This window comes from Marmota marmota, unplaced genomic scaffold, assembly GCF_001458135.2.
Source record: "Marmota marmota marmota unplaced genomic scaffold, marMar, whole genome shotgun sequence".
Taxonomy (NCBI): Eukaryota; Metazoa; Chordata; class Mammalia; order Rodentia; family Sciuridae; genus Marmota; species Marmota marmota.
Window position 1 is genome coordinate 14735728 of NW_025999880.1, and position 14196 is coordinate 14749923.

The 14196-nt window shown below is 56.4% G+C and overlaps 1 protein-coding gene and 1 long non-coding RNA gene across 5 annotated transcripts in view; one reads left to right on the forward strand and one right to left on the reverse strand.

Moving 5' to 3' along the window:
* Window positions 1-672: 672 nt before the first annotated feature.
* Window positions 673-14196, forward strand: part of Slc4a1 (solute carrier family 4 member 1 (Diego blood group)) — a 16930-nt gene continuing 3406 nt past the window's right edge. Inside the window, exons 1-17 of one of the 4 annotated variants that reach the window (XM_048790347.1) lie at window positions 673-808; window positions 4834-4915; window positions 5041-5131; window positions 6084-6154; window positions 6932-7127; window positions 7219-7354; window positions 7771-7894; window positions 8052-8136; window positions 8288-8469; window positions 8994-9204; window positions 9373-9585; window positions 9764-9912; window positions 10007-10201; window positions 11494-11667; window positions 12069-12158; window positions 12649-12815; window positions 13258-13511. In XM_048790347.1, coding sequence (XP_048646304.1) covers window positions 4901-4915; window positions 5041-5131; window positions 6084-6154; window positions 6932-7127; window positions 7219-7354; window positions 7771-7894; window positions 8052-8136; window positions 8288-8469; window positions 8994-9204; window positions 9373-9585; window positions 9764-9912; window positions 10007-10201; window positions 11494-11667; window positions 12069-12158; window positions 12649-12815; window positions 13258-13511 — 2353 coding nt within the window. In that variant the 5' untranslated portion in view covers window positions 673-808; window positions 4834-4900. Of the gene's footprint in view, window positions 809-4833; window positions 4916-5040; window positions 5132-5668; window positions 5804-6083; window positions 6155-6931; window positions 7128-7218; window positions 7355-7770; window positions 7895-8051; window positions 8137-8287; window positions 8470-8993; window positions 9205-9372; window positions 9586-9763; window positions 9913-10006; window positions 10202-11493; window positions 11668-12068; window positions 12159-12648; window positions 12816-13257; window positions 13512-14196 lie in introns of those variants that run through there. The other 3 variants (XM_048790356.1, XM_048790367.1, XM_048790362.1) reach the window with 3 other exon arrangements.
* LOC125612507 overlaps window positions 4239-14196 on the reverse strand; it is a 12006-nt gene continuing 2048 nt past the window's right edge. Inside the window, exons 2-3 of the long non-coding RNA XR_007342929.1 lie at window positions 4914-10295; window positions 4239-4520 (exon numbers count right to left, since the gene is read on the reverse strand). This is a non-coding gene — a long non-coding RNA (uncharacterized LOC125612507). The remainder of the gene's footprint in view (window positions 4521-4913; window positions 10296-14196) is intronic.

A 14196-nucleotide genomic window follows, 5' to 3' on the forward strand; every position in this document is an offset into this window, starting at 1 on the left:
GAGGCCCAGTGGGGCCAAGAATGCAGGTGCTCTGGCCCCAGGGCCTGGGCTGGGCTGCCCACAGAGGAGCCAGTGTGCCCAGACATTGGGGCTTTGTCAGCTTGGAACTTGAACTTGGTGTGTGGATGGGACGGTGTTTTTTGTCGACCTGACGTTGCTTCAGGTTGACTGAGTGTCAGTGTCTGAGCACCCAGAGGCCAGCTCCCGGGAGCCAGCCAGGGTCTTGAGAGGAGGTGGTTGGAGAAGAAGGGGAGGAGGCAGCCTGCCCCTGAGCGCTCGGCAGGTGCCTAGGGAAGGCTGCAGAGTGAAGGTCCTGAGGGAGGACGCCAAGATGGAGAGAGAAGGGCGCTTGCATTTGGGGGCCAGAGCAGAGGCCTGGGTGGGAGCGCAGGAGGACCAAGCAAGCCAGAGAGATCCAGAGGGCAGAGGACAAGAGCCCTGAGAACCCAGCCACCATCCTTCAGTCCACAGAGGAAGACACAGGAGAATCCTAGGGGCCAGGAGCCCCATGGGAGGCCTTGGGGCTGGCCAGGCTGGGGTGGGGTGAACCCGACGCACAGCTGTCCAGATGTGGGTGAAAGATAACTCTGTTTATGGGGCACCGGGTGGGAGCAGGTCAGGGGGTGGGAAGGGGCTCCAGCTGTGGGGCGGGCAGATTAGGAGGCGGGGGCATGAGTCAGGGGTTTGGGAGCTGCCCCTGGGCGCCAGAGTGTGGCCCGGTGCTATTCGAGCAGCTGTGAGCTCAGCTGGTCACAGAGGGCACCAGCAGCTGCAGGGCTTTGCTGAAGGACCTGAGGCTCCTGAGCAGGTAGGCTGGACAGGAAGGGGCTCGGGTGGTCCTGTCCTGAGGGTCTGTGTAAGTGGACAGCTGAATCTGTGCCCAAAGGGAGGTGCAGGAGGGTAGGATGGGAATGCCATGAGGTGCATGCTGCCCCCCCAGGGCGCAGGCCCAGCAGCACCTGCGGCAGGGGAGTGGGGCTGCAGGTGGCCTCAGGAACACAGGTGTGTGTGTGGCTAATGTGTGTGTCAAGGCACAGAGCTGACCTCTCAGGGCTGGGTCCTGGCAGGTTCCTATTTACCTGCCCCTCGGATCCCACAAACTTTGACCTCACTTACCCCAGACCCCTCTTTCCTGCAAGTATGGGGGTTCCCAGGCCACACCACATCCCACCTGGGAGATAAGATGATGGTCAGCACTTCTTCCCATTTGGGACACTTCCTGGGGTCTATCTGGGGGTCCTGGCAATGTTTCCAGCCTGGAGAATATTTGGGAGGAAAGGAGAAATCCTCCCCAGGACCTGCAGATTGCAAAACACTGAGCTCAGGCAGATTCCACAGGGAGTGAAGGGGAAGCAGAAGGGGATGGAGTTGGCAAGTCTGACCTTGTTCGCGGTGGCAGGGATAATGACAGCCAACACTGATACAGAGACTTTATGTGCCAGGCACAGTGCTAAATGCCTCACGAACTTAATGAGCACAATGGGTCTATCAAATAGGTATCATTACTATCAGTCCCATTTTACAGATGAAAAAAACTGAAGCACAGAGAAGTTGAGTCATTTGCCCAAGGTCACACAGTTAGTAAACTGTAGGGCTGGGATAGAAACACAGGTCATTTGACTGCAGAATCTGTACTCTTAACTACTGATGAGAAACCAACTAAGAGCTCTTTTCTGGGAGGCAACTCAGCATAATGGTTAGAGATGTAGCAGAAGTCAGATAGGCCAGGGCTCGATCCTGCTCCTGGGGCCAGCCTGCTGGGCCACTAAATCAGGCCAGCCCCTCTGGACCTCAGCTTTCCCATCTGTGAAAAGGGGCTACTGACATTACCCACCTCACAGAGAGGTCTGGGATTATGGGAGTTTAAGCAGTTCAGCTGTCTGTGCCGTGTGGGTTTGATTACACAAGCTGTCCCTGTCATCTGTCACCCCCGGCCTCTCCCCAGCTGTGTTCCCCCTCCTGGGTTCCAGATGCCCAGCTCACCCTTATCTGGCCTGGCCCTGGCTGGCTGGCCCACCAGGCAGGTATTTGGCACACTTCCAAACCCAGAGCAGTGCTGAAGGGGGAAGGGGAGGTTATCAGCACCAGGCAGGAGGCCTGCAGCTGGGGGCAGCTGGGCCAGGCAGGGGCAGCAATCTGGCTCTGGATGCACCCTCTGAGGCCCCAGCTGGGCTCCCGGCACCACTGTTCTCCCCTCCTGTCATTGACTGAATTCTCAGCGCCAGGGTGGGAAGCCCCTCCAAGCCTACAGCCCAGAGAGAGGTCTGTCCATTGAGCACAGGCTGCCCTGACCTCCAGAATCTCTGGCTCTGACCATCCCATCCCTTGGCTGGGAAACCAAGGTCCCGGTCCCAGCCCCACCAGGGGGACTTTTGGCACCTAAGGCTCAGATGCTCTTGAGGTCACTCAGGATCTGAGGCTGAAGAGACTGTGCGAGCAAGACCAGAGAAGAAAGAGAGAATAAAGATGGGCAAGGAAGAGTAAGGGGTAGAGGAGCGGGAAGACAGGGCAGCTGTGTGACAGAGCCCTCCAGGAGCATCCTTAAGCGGGGTGGCCCTACTCCCAGGCTTGGGATGCTCCTGTGACTGACAGTTGTTACCCCAAGGCAGGAACGCCTCTCATCTCTCAGTTTGAGGGGCCTCAGCCGTGCCTCTCTCTATTCCCCAGGACTGCAGGACCACCCCTTTGTCAGAGGGGTGTCTCTGCCTTTCTTTCTTTTCTTTTCCCCCCTTTTTTCTTTCTTTCTTTGTGGTGCTGAGAATGGGCCTCTCACCAGCTAGGCAGATGCTGTACCTGTGCAGATCTTTCGGAAGGAACCCCCTGCCTGACTTGCTCGAGGCCCTCTGTGCAGCCTTGCCTCTGTCTCTGTGCCCCAGACACTCTCATACTTGGGCTTGTCCTCCCGCTTCTGAGCCCATCAAACCCCACCTGTGCGTCCAGATCTACCCCGACCCCGCCCCCCGCCACCACACATGCGCCCCCCCCGCCCGGGGTCCTGCTCTCCCTCCTGCCACACAGCCAGAGGGCTGGCGTCCAGCACAGTTGGCCTCCTAACTTGGGTCCATTTCTGGGACGTCACCTAGGTGGCCCTGTGTTCCTGGTTTTCCGTCTAGCTAGGGCTGGAAGCTTCCTGAGAGTAGCCTTGTTCTTCTCCGTCCCCAGCACTCAGCAGAGTGGCCACATTTGTGGACCCCGACCCAAACGCCTGTGGCTCCAGTGTTCTGTGTTGCAGTGGGTGAGAGCAGCAGAGGAGGCCCCTCTGTACCCAGTTTTAGGCCATCATAGATGACCCCTGCCCTCCCCGAGGACCTGTCCTCACATTCCCCGTGGACATAACTTCCTCTCCATCGGGGACTCTCTGAAGAAACTGAGGCCCAGGGCTCAGCAGCCTCCTGGATGGTTCCTGGTCATTTTGGCTCCTCAGACCTTGAGCCCCAAGCCTGCAGTGGGGAGCCATCACCATAGTCATTCAACAAATATTTATTGAGCACCTTCTATGTGGCAACCACTCTGCTGGGAGTGGGGGACTTCATGGGTTTGAGACATCCAGGGTCTTTGCACTCATGTGGCTTCCCTTTGTCATGCAATGTATATATAAATAAATCAAAGAACTGGAAAATACCAGACTGGGTTAATGAATGTTAGAGGGAGGTCAGGGAGAGCCTCTGAAGAGGTGGCATTTGATCTGAAATGTGAGAAGGGCGAAGGTGTTGGCAGCAGGTGCATTCAGAATGTGGGAAACTGGATGTGCAAAGGTCCTGGGTCAGAAAAGGGCTTGACGAGTTCTAGAAACCATAGGGAGGCCAATAAGCTAGGTGGAGAGTGGGCAAGAGAGAGGGTTCAAGATGGGGTGGGGAAATTACAGGTCTGGTAGAGTGTACCTGTAACCTAGCTACCCAAGGAATCTGAGGTAGGAGGATCACAAGTTTGAGGCCACTCTGGGAGACTCAGTGAGACCCTGTCTCAAAATTTTTAAAAAAATAAATAAATAACAATAAGAGGGCTGTGGATGTAGCTCAGCAGTAAATTGCTTAACTAGCACATGTGAGGCCCTGGATGGATTCCCAGTACTGAAAGACAAAACAAAACAAACCCTAATCTAAGGTAAAGCTGGGTGCAGCAAGAGCACACCTGTAATTGCAGCAACTCGGGGAGCTGAGGCAGGAGGATCTCAAATTCGAGGCCAGCCTTATTAATTTTGCAAGACCCTCAGCAACTTAGTGAGATCTTGCCTCTAAATTAAAAATATAAAGGACTAGGGGTGAGGCAAAGTGCTCCTGGATTCAATCTCCTGCACAAAATAAATAAATTAATTAAATTAAATCCAAAACTTAGGATGGGGGTGGGGAGAGAAGCAGGTTCACATCCTTCAGGCTCTGTGGGCCACTCCAAAGGCGCTGCCACCTCCTGCCCTGTGGGAAGCAGCCATCTCTGGGAGAAGAGGGGTTGGCCTCCCCTACCCTCAGGGGAGCCAAGCCCTCTGCAAAGGGGTCAGGTGGTGCCCAGGCGTTGGCGGAGTGCTGGGGACAGGCAGGAAGAGAAGCCAGATGAGGGCTAGCGCAGGAGGCTGGAGCTGGGCTTGAACTCTTACCCCCTCTTCCCAAACACGCTGAGACTGATGCCAGGCAGGCTCTTCTTCCCTGTGATGCCGGTCCCCAGCCCTGCCTGCCCTGGAGACCCAGCTCCTCCCAACGCCCCACCTCTGCTTCCTTCCTCGGATCCCACTGTCTCCCACCACCTGCAATCTCCTACCCCTGCTATGCACCTACTGAGAAAAATGGGGTGACCTCAGGATGCCCTGGGCCTCACTCAGCCTGTGCCCTTCCCCTGCAGGGACCCGCAGTGCGGGTTATGCTGGGGGCTCAGATCACGTTGACAAGTGGACACTCAGGACAGCACCATGGGGGACTCACAGGTAGGTCTCTCCTGGCATCCGCAGGGCTCCTGTCTGGGCCTCTGGGAGGCCAGCCCTGGCCTTTGCCTTCAGGGGGTTTTGAGGGGCCCTCGTGGCAGCCCAGTCTTGAGAGCCGCTTCCCACAGGAGGACTATGAAGAAGTGCTGGAGGAGATACTAGAGCAGGAGGAATATGAGGACCCAGGCATCCCCGTGCAGCAGGTGGAGGAGCCAGAAGGTGAGTCCTTCTCCTGCCCTCTGCCAGGATGAAGGGCTGAGCCCCAGCAGGGACAGCGGAGGAACTCGTCCTCCCCTCTTCTCCACAGCCCCACCCCACCTCCCCAGCCCCAGGCCGGCTCTCCCCACAATCCTGGTTGATTGAAGGATAAACAGCACTTTGTTTGAAATGATCATAGGAGGTGACTGGGGGCGGACGGGGGGCAGGGCCAGTCACCCGTCGCAGTGCCCTTTCACATGTCAGAGAGCAGCCAGGCCTATCTGGGACAAGGGCACGAACCCCCCGGCCACCCAAACCTATCCAATGCCAGCTTTAGGCCTGGTGTTGGGCCCATTTGGGGAACATCGTTCTGTCTTGGGGGTTGGAGAGCCTGAGAAATGGAGGGTGCAGTGGGGATCCCCTGAGCAGAGAGACCCTAGGAGCCCACACCACCTTCCTTGGTCTGTCCAAGGTCTTTGGTGGGGAGCCCCAGGCGGGGACCTGTTTACTGTCAACAGGACTTAAGTGCGGGCAATTGGTATTAAAGTTAAGAGGCCCCGCTGGAGAACAAGGGCTAGGGTGGGGTGGAAGGGAGGGATATAAGGGGCTCACCCCAACTTGGTGTCCTTTGGGACTCTACCCAGCTGGCTGGTTGAGACATATGGGAAGAGGAAAAGGAGTCTAGTCCCAGAGGTGGGAGGGGAGGGAGGAGCCCCTGGGTCTATCCTGCTCTAGGGATCCTCAACAAGACTCAGGTGGGGAGTGACAGAGCCAAGCTGGGCCCCGACCAGGCATGGGGAGCCACATCGCATTGAGTAGCAAGCGTGGAGTGGAGACACTAGGGTCCCATCCATGGGCAGTGAAGTGGGCCTGGGTCTCCCCAGCTCACAGCGGGTGGTACGGCAGGGCCTGGAGGGGTGAGGGAGGGAGATGGCCAGGCAGGGCTCACCAGCCTCTGGGTTCTGGTTTTCAGCTCTCCCCGAGGAGCCACTGCCAACAGCCACAGACTACACCCACGTCCCCACAGGCCCGGGCACCCACGAGGTGAGGACGCAGCCTCCCCAGTTCTTTACTAGACTGCCTTTGGGACCCACTATGGGGGACAGAGGCAGCTCAGGCTAGGGAGACCCCACAAACAGGCAGAGGAGTGGGGTTCTGGAAAATGGGGAAGGGAAGGGGACACCCCCACAAAGAGGGAGACCAGGGTTCCTTTCCTGAAGCTCCCTGGACAGAGACCTGGCGGCTGAGGGGTGAGGCCTGGGGCCCTTAGGTCCTGGCTGGGTTGGTGGGGACACAAAGAATTAAATACATGTTCTCCTCCGCTCAGGCCCCGAGTCCCTGCTGGCTGCCAGGCTGTCCCACTGGTTAGGAACTTGGGCCTGCCCTCTGCTATGGCCCTGAAAGTGGCCACCTAGCTTCAAGGACATGCTGAGTCATATTCATGCAAGCCTTGGAGACAGGAAACCACACCACTGGCTCCCCCAGATCCCTTCATCCTCAGCCCCCAGGCCCTAATTTTCTCTTTCTCCCCCAAGTGGCCACTCTAGTACCCCTAGAGGTTCTCCAAGGATCCAGAGGTTCTCCAAGCCCCTTCTAAGCTGGAGTAAGGGCCTAGGGAGAAACGTGGGACTAGAGCCAGCAGCATGGACCAGACCTATAGGGCCCTTTGCTGTCCCCATACTCTGAGCTCAGGGTCTGGCCCTGAACCCTCCGGGGCCCTGGGCCTCGTACTAGAATCTTCCCGGAGCTTCTGGGTACCCACTGGGCCTTGGGGTCTCATGCTCCCGTTGATCCTGCCCGTGGCCTGATGGACTAACTCAGGCCCATGGGCCGCAGGTGTACGTGGAGCTTCACGAACTAGTGATGGATGAGAAGAACCAGGAGCTACAATGGATGGAGGCAGCGCGCTGGATGCTACTGGAGGAAAACCTGGGGCAGAATGGGGTCTGGGGCCGCCGGCACCTGTCTTACCATACCTTCTGGAGTCTCCTGGAACTGCAGAAAATCTTTGCCAAGAGTGAGCCCTACTGGGCCCCCCTGACCCTTGCATGGGAGGCTTGTTGGGGGGGCCACAGTCCAGCTGCCTGCTCATCCCCCACTGCCTGCAGGTACTGTCCTCCTGGACCTGAAGGAGACTTCCCTGGCTGGAGTGGCCAACCAGCTGCTGGATAGCTTTATCTACGAGGAGCAGATCCGGCCTGAGGACAGAGAGGAACTGCTCCGGACCCTGCTGCTCAAACACAGGTGCCCCTACCTTCCAGGGCCTGGACTTCTCGCCCAGTGGCCCCATGTCCCCTGCTCCAAGTGGCCCCGTCCCCACCAGGCAGGACCCCACTTTTCCTCCATCACAACTCCCACCTCTGGCACCTCACAAGGGGTGGCCCTGCCACTGTGCTCAGAGTTAGACCCTTGAGGTTCTTTGCTGTCCTTTCTTTTGTCCTGACATTCCAAGCAGAGGCCACCCACTTACATTCACAGTGTTCTGTGAGAGGGGGTTCTCCAGCCTCCTGGAGCTTCTCCCACCCCAGGGTCTCTCTGCTCTGGTTGCTGGAGAGTTCTACTTGATGTCTACCTTTGCTCCCTACCACCCCTAGTCTCTAGTGTGTTGATAGCCCAACCTGAACAACTTACGGAGCCCACGCCCCCTGTATGTCCTACAGCCATGCCCGAGACCTGGAGGACCTGGGAGGGGTGAAGCCCGCAGTCCTGTTACGCTCTGGGGAGCCTTCTCAGCCTCTGCTCTCCCAACAGCCCTCGCTAGAGACACAGCTCTTCTGTGAACAGGTGAGCCTGCACCAGGGGTGCATAGGAAAGCTGGAAAGTTCCTTGATCTGGGCTGTGGTAGAAAGTGAGAGTGGGGAGCAGAGGAAGGGGCTGAACGCTCAGGTCTCCTGGGTCCAGAGCAGCCTAAGGACTCTCCTTACCACCCTCCTTCCTACAGGGAGAGCAGAGCACAGAAGGTTCCTCACCATCTGGAATTCTGGAAAAGATCCCCCCGGGTTCCGAGGCTACCCTGGTGCTAGTGGGTAAGAGCTCCTCAGCCCTCAACACCCACAGCTGCTGTCTCCTGTCCTGGCCCAGCCTGCCTTTCCCTGAGCCTAGACCTAACAGCCTCCTATCCTGGGTACATGCACCTTGTGCCCCTCAGCCTGGTCTGACCACCTGGTCCCCCCACAGGCCGCGCCGACTTCCTGAAGCAGCCAGTGCTGGGCTTTGTCCGGCTGCAAGAAGCCATGGAGCTGGACGCCATCGACCCTTCTGTGCCTGTGCGCTTTCTCTTTGTGTTGCTGGGCCCCAAGCCCTATTACACCGACTATATTCAGCTTGGCCGGGCTGCTGCCACCCTCATGTCAGAAAGGGTGAGGAGGGGTCTATGAGGGCTGGGGGAGCCAGGGAGTAGGTGATAGCCAAGGCTGGACGTTCGTTCTCTTGCTGGACTGGCCCAGCTGACTTCTGTTAGGTTCTATTTGGCTCATTGGGTCTCATTCAGCCACTTCTATTCCAGCTGGCCAGGGGAGTCCTGTCCAGCACTGCCAAGACAGACCCTAAGGTGTGCTTAGTCTGGACTGTTTCTGGTCTGGCCTGGCCTGGTTAGTCTAGTCTAGTCTGACCCACTCTGACCCAGCTCTACCTGGTCATTCTGGCTTGTGCTGGCCAGGTCTACTGTCTATCCCCCCAGGTTTGCCTTAGATTCTTCCCCTTTCCCTACCCAGAGTCTCTGTATCCCCAGGGCCCTTCCTTACTGGGTGATAGGGGTGGAGGGGCAGGAAGAGCAGATCCTAGCAATGGAGCTGGATGAGAGGATTCTGGTTGTTGTAGGCAGACTCCTAGATCTTTTTGCTCAGCAGGTCTGGGCCACCCTGATCCTCTCTCCTGCCCCCAGGTGTTCCGCACAGATGCCTACCTCGCCCAGAGCCGGAGGGAGCTGGTGCACTCCCTGGAGGGCTTTCTGGACTGCAGCCTGGTGCTGCCTCCCACGGATGCCCCCTCTGAGCAGGCCTTGCTCAGCCTGGTGCCTGTGCAGAGGGAGCTGCTTCGGAGACGCTACCTGTCCAGCACTGCCAAGCCAGACCCCAACTTCTACAAGGACCTAGGTAGTGTCCTGCCCAGGCCAAAGCTTCCTGAGCCCCCAACAGCCCTCAGACATCCTGGCACAGCCTGCCCCCTTCCCATAAGACACCCTCTCTCACTTCTTGCCCCTGCTTCCCAGCCTCTGTGGCCACCCCATTCCCACTGACTCATGTTTCTATCTTCTACCACAGGCTTGAATGGGGGCCCAGGGGTCCCTGGTGGCCCAGATGACCCTCTGCAGCGCACAGGCCGGCTCTTTGGGGGCCTGGTGCGGGACATCCGGCGCCGCTACCCCCTCTACCTGAGTGACATCACAGATGCACTCAGCCCCCAGGTCCTGGCTGCTGTCATCTTCATCTACTTTGCTGCCCTGTCACCTGCCATCACCTTTGGTGGCCTCCTGGGTCAGTACCAATTACTGTCCTCCTAACTCTCCTCTCTGACCCTCTTGCCTCTGCCTCAGCCCTGACTTGTGATCTGATCTGACCCTCTGGACCCCTGCATCAGCCTGGCTATGACCTGCTCTTGTGGTCCCTGGAAATAACCTCTTGACCTTGACCCTACTTTGACCTTTCCCCACAGGAGAAAAGACCCAGAACCAGATAGGGGTGTCGGAACTGCTCATCTCTACTGCGGTGCAGGGCATTATCTTTGCCCTCCTGGGGGCTCAGCCGCTGCTGGTGGTTGGCTTCTCAGGACCCCTGCTGGTGTTTGAGGAAGCCTTCTTCTCGGTAACTCTCTGACCCTGACCCTGGCCCCACCTGCCTGATGCACCTGTGCCTGAGCCTTCTTGGTTTGACTCGGTGTCCTCTGACCACCCTGCAGTTCTGCGAGAACCATAACATGGAGTACATCGTGGGCCGTGCCTGGATCGGCTTCTGGCTTATCCTGCTGGTGGTGCTGGTGGTAGCCTTCGAGGGCAGCTTCCTGGTGCGCTTCATCACCCGCTATACTCAGGAGATCTTCTCCTTCCTCATCTCCCTCATCTTCATCTACGAGACCTTCTCCAAGCTGATCAAGGTGTGGGTCTGTGCGGTTATTAACACCACTCAAGACGGTCTATGAGAAGTGACTGTGTGTGTCATCTGTACAGTGTTGTGTGGCCGTGTTCCACCTGTGTGCATAACCGTGTGACAGTGCATGAGTGTGAGATCATACACGTCTGTGTGTTCACTCATCTGCTGACGGTGACCACATACCTGCTGCCTGGGACTCAGTGTTTTTGCTAACTCTGCAGAGTGGCTACATGTGAAAAGGCGCTTCTATGGACCCATGTCCATGTTCATGACCACACACAATGTGACTAGTGGGCCAGTGTGTGAGCGAGGCTGCGTGGGAAACAGCATGTGCGTGCACAGTGAGGCCCTGACCCCCCCCCCCCACACACACACACTAGTTGATCGGACCCTTGCCCATTTGTAGCCCGGCTTTCTCTGCNTCCATTAAAAAGTTCCTCTTCTGAATGACCCCCCCCCCCCACACACACACACACTAGCACTCAAGAACCCAGGGGCACACTGTGCTCCTTACCTTGCCTCTGTCACCACACCTGCTTCTGCATCTGCACGTTATATGGAGGGTTTCACTCTGCTATATGTCTCCCCTTGATTCTACTGGTTGGTGGATCTTTCTATTTTCCAGGTCTTTTCAGCCTATTTTATTAATTAATTTATCACAGTGCTGGAAATTGAATCCAGGGCTTCATACATGCTAGGCATGTGCTCTACCCCTGAGCTTATCCCAGTCCCCTTTTTAAAATTTTTTTTGGAAGTACCAGGGATTGAACCCAAGGGCACTCGACCACTGAACCATATCCCCAGCCCTATTTTTTGTATTTTATGTACAGACAGGATCTCATTGAGTGGTTTTTTTTGCCTCACTAAATTGCTGAGCTTGGCTTTGAACTCGTGATCCTGATTCAGCCTCCTGAGCTGCTGGGATTACAGGTGTGCGCCACTGTGCCCGGATTACTTGTTCTTACCCTCCGGGCTTCTTGTGTCCTCCAAGATCTGGGAAAGCTTGTCTGCACACACATACACTAATTGCCTTCATGGCCCACATCTGCCCAAGCCTAACCTGGTGTTCATCCCTGAAAACCAAGCTGTAGAATCCCCTCTGTTACTACATCAATTGAAGACGAAGGTGGATAGATGGTGCATGGATGGATGGATGGATGGATGGATAGATACATGGATGATGGATGCATGGATAGATGATGGATAGATGGATGATAGGGCTGGTAGATTTGGCTGCTACTTTTCATTCCAAGCCAAGGCTGGGAGGGAGCAGAATGTCTTGGTTTTCTGTTGTAGATTTTCCAGGACCACCCGCTGAAGGACCAGTATGAACCGCCCGTAATAGTAAAGTCCAAACCTCAGGTGGCCCTGCCCAACACAGCCCTCTTCTCCCTTGTGCTCATGGCTGGCACCTTCTTCTTTGCCATGACTCTACGCAAGTTCAAGAACAGCTCCTACTTCCCTGGCAAGGTCAGCACACCCTCCCTCCCTGTCCTTGTTACACTACCTTGTCCCAAGCCAAAGTCCCCCTGCCACCCCCAGCCCCTATCCTTAACTCCCCTTCTTACCCATCCCCAATTCCAGGCCTCCCTGGCCCCCATGCCAGGGTTTCACCCTGCAGGCAAGCCCATGGTCCCTCTGCGCGTCCCGGCAAGGAACCAGGGAAAGTTCTTGGTGGAGTGTGGGGGGGGTGACCATGGGGGGGAGGGCTGAACCAGAGGAAGATATAATTGAGTTGAGGAAAGTCCATTAGATATTGATAGATCCCTTGGGATTCCCTGAATAAATATGGCACAAGAGGGAAGACAAGTGGGAGGCAGGAAGTGGGGAGCAACTGGATGCTGATCACTGGTCCCTTTATCTGTCTCTAGCTGCGTCGGATCATCGGGGACTTTGGGGTTCCCATCTCCATCCTCCTCATGGTCCTGGTGGATTACTTCACCGGCATAACCTACACCCAGGTGACCCCTCCTCCTATTCCTCCCCTCTGACAGCTCCCTTCTCATTTCCTTCCTCATGTATGCCCCTCCCCAGATCAGCTGTCCCCATTTAGAACTACCTCTACTCTTTCCTGCCTCCCCTGGGAACCCCATTCTCTTCCTACAGTCCAAAGGACCCCTTAGCCCAACAGATCACCCTCTTTACTCCTTAGTTCAGGCAGTAGAAAAGTGCCTACTTTGAGCCAGGCAGACCTGGATATAAAACTCAGCTCTTGCTGCTGAATAGCTCTGTGATATGGGGCAAGCTACATAACCTCTTGGATCCTGTTTCCTCATCCATAAAATTGGGAGCAACTTAGTGCAGTGACTGGGTACAGAGTAAGTGCTCAAGATAAGTACATTCCCAAGCACCCCACTCAACTCCCTGGCCCCCAGGACCTTGACTCCAGCTATCCCCTTCTCTCCCCATCCCCCAGCCCCTGGTATTCTCACCAGCTTCCTCCTCCCACAGAAACTCTCAGTGCCTGATGGCCTCAAAGTGTCCAACTCCTCAGCCCGAGGCTGGGTCATCCACCCATTGGGCTTATACTCCGAGTTCCCCATCTGGATGATGTTCGCCTCTGCCCTGCCTGCCCTGCTGGTCTTCATCCTCATATTCCTTGAGTCTCAGATCACCACGTAAGAGCCTGGATGGGAGCTGGGCCTGGGAGGGTCCGAGGCAGAGAAAGGGGGCAGGCTTTGAGCATGCAGGTGACCCCACTAGTAAGAGTATTGGACTGTGGTTTTGTGGCTCCTGAAGTTACATAATTTTCAGGCCCCTTTTTATGACAATGCAAAAATGAGAACTATGAAATTGGTGCTGACTCTCAGAAAGGGCCCATACAGGCAAAAACCCCTGAAATCAAAGCTTTTTAAGCTTTAGCAAATCTACCTTTGGGTGTTCTGAAGACATTTCTACTCCCAGAGTCTAGATTCTCAAGATGAACCAGAGGGAGGGAGCGAAGAACTCAAAGAGAGACAAGGACAGGAGGGAAAACTGGGGTGCAGAGAGACCGCACCGTAGGGAAGGAAGGAGCGGGCAAAGGAGATAGGGGCTGACCAGACCTCCCCGCTCCCCCAGGTTGATTGTCAGCAAACCCGAGCGCAAGATGATAAAGGGCTCCGGCTTTCACCTGGACCTGCTGCTAGTTGTGGGCATGGGTGGAGTGGCCGCCCTTTTTGGGATGCCCTGGCTCAGTGCCACCACGGTGCGTTCAGTCACCCATGCCAACGCCCTTACCGTCATGGGCAAGGCCAGCGCGCCAGGGGCTGCAGCCCAAATCCAGGAGGTCAAGGAGCAGAGGATCAGCGGGCTCCTGGTGTCTGTGCTTGTGGGTGAGTGAGGGCTGGTCCCACCCTCCATCATCCTGCCCCGCCCACCCTGCTCCCAGTCCCTGCCCCAAGGATCCGAGGTTCCCTCTAGCTCTGTTCACCCTGAAGCCAGGTCCCCACACATGCACTGCCCACCTCTCCCAGAATCAACGACTCAGGAGGGAAACCTAGAGGAAATTCCTGCAGTGCCGACACACTGGGCTGGGCTTCTGAGCAGGGGAGGAAGGGGCTACGCCCTGAGGCTTCTGTAGACCACTCCCTGGGCTCGCCCTACAGAAGCTTAGTGAGCTGTGAGTTCCTGCCCTGCCCTGCCCTGCTGCTGACTCAGTACTCCTCCTGGTCTCTGAGCCTCAGTTTCCCCATCTGTACAGTTAGGGAATTCATTAGATGCTGAGCTCTCTGAGCTCTCTTCCAGCTCAGCTGTTTCATGACTAGCACAAGGGGTGATGTTCCAGGGACAAAGGGCAGAAGACAAAGGGTCACTGGGCCCCATCTGAGTTCAGAGAAGACTAGTTCATCTGGGCTTAATGTGGGCAATAGTGCCATAGTCACTGGAGAAGATAGGGAAGGTTCTTTCTTTCCTCCTCCTCCTCCTCCTCCTCCTCCCTCCTCCTCCTCCTCCTCCTCCTCCTCCTCCTCCTCCTCCTTCTTCTCTCTCTCTCTTTCTCTCCTTTTTTTTTTTGGTACT